At 37.1% G+C, this 318-nt stretch overlaps 1 protein-coding gene across 1 annotated transcript; it reads right to left on the bottom strand.

The window, feature by feature from the left end:
* Positions 1-4: 4 nt before the first annotated feature.
* On the bottom strand, positions 5-313 carry LOC128251538 (zinc finger protein 506-like; the record flags this gene model as incomplete). Its single annotated transcript, XM_052978357.1, has 1 exon — positions 5-313. A coding segment is annotated over one exon (309 nt), but the record flags the coding sequence as incomplete, so codon positions are not given.
* Positions 314-318: the final 5 nt, after the last annotated feature.

Below are 318 nucleotides of genomic sequence, written 5' to 3'. Positions count from 1 at the left end.
ATGATTTACCACAGACATCACAGTGATATGGCGTCTCTCCAGTATGAATATGTTTGTGTTTAGTTAATCGATCATTTGTAGACAATGATTTCCCACAAATGTCACAGCGAAATTGCTTTTTCCCTGTATGAACAATCATGTGTGAATTTAATGCACGTTGGTTAGCGAATGATGTACCACAGACATCACAGTGATAATTGCCGGTATGAATACGTTTGTGTATAGTCAAGTAACCTTTTGAGAACAATTTACCACAGATATCACAGCGGTATGGCTTCTCTCCTGTATGGATATATTTATGTTTAGATAAGTTGCCAC

This window comes from Octopus bimaculoides, unplaced genomic scaffold (genome assembly GCF_001194135.2).
Source record: "Octopus bimaculoides isolate UCB-OBI-ISO-001 unplaced genomic scaffold, ASM119413v2 Scaffold_85929, whole genome shotgun sequence".
In the NCBI taxonomy this organism is placed as follows: domain Eukaryota; kingdom Metazoa; phylum Mollusca; class Cephalopoda; order Octopoda; family Octopodidae; genus Octopus; species Octopus bimaculoides.
Note: the sequence above shows the minus strand (reverse complement) of the source record. Positions and strands in the feature narration are given on the sequence as shown.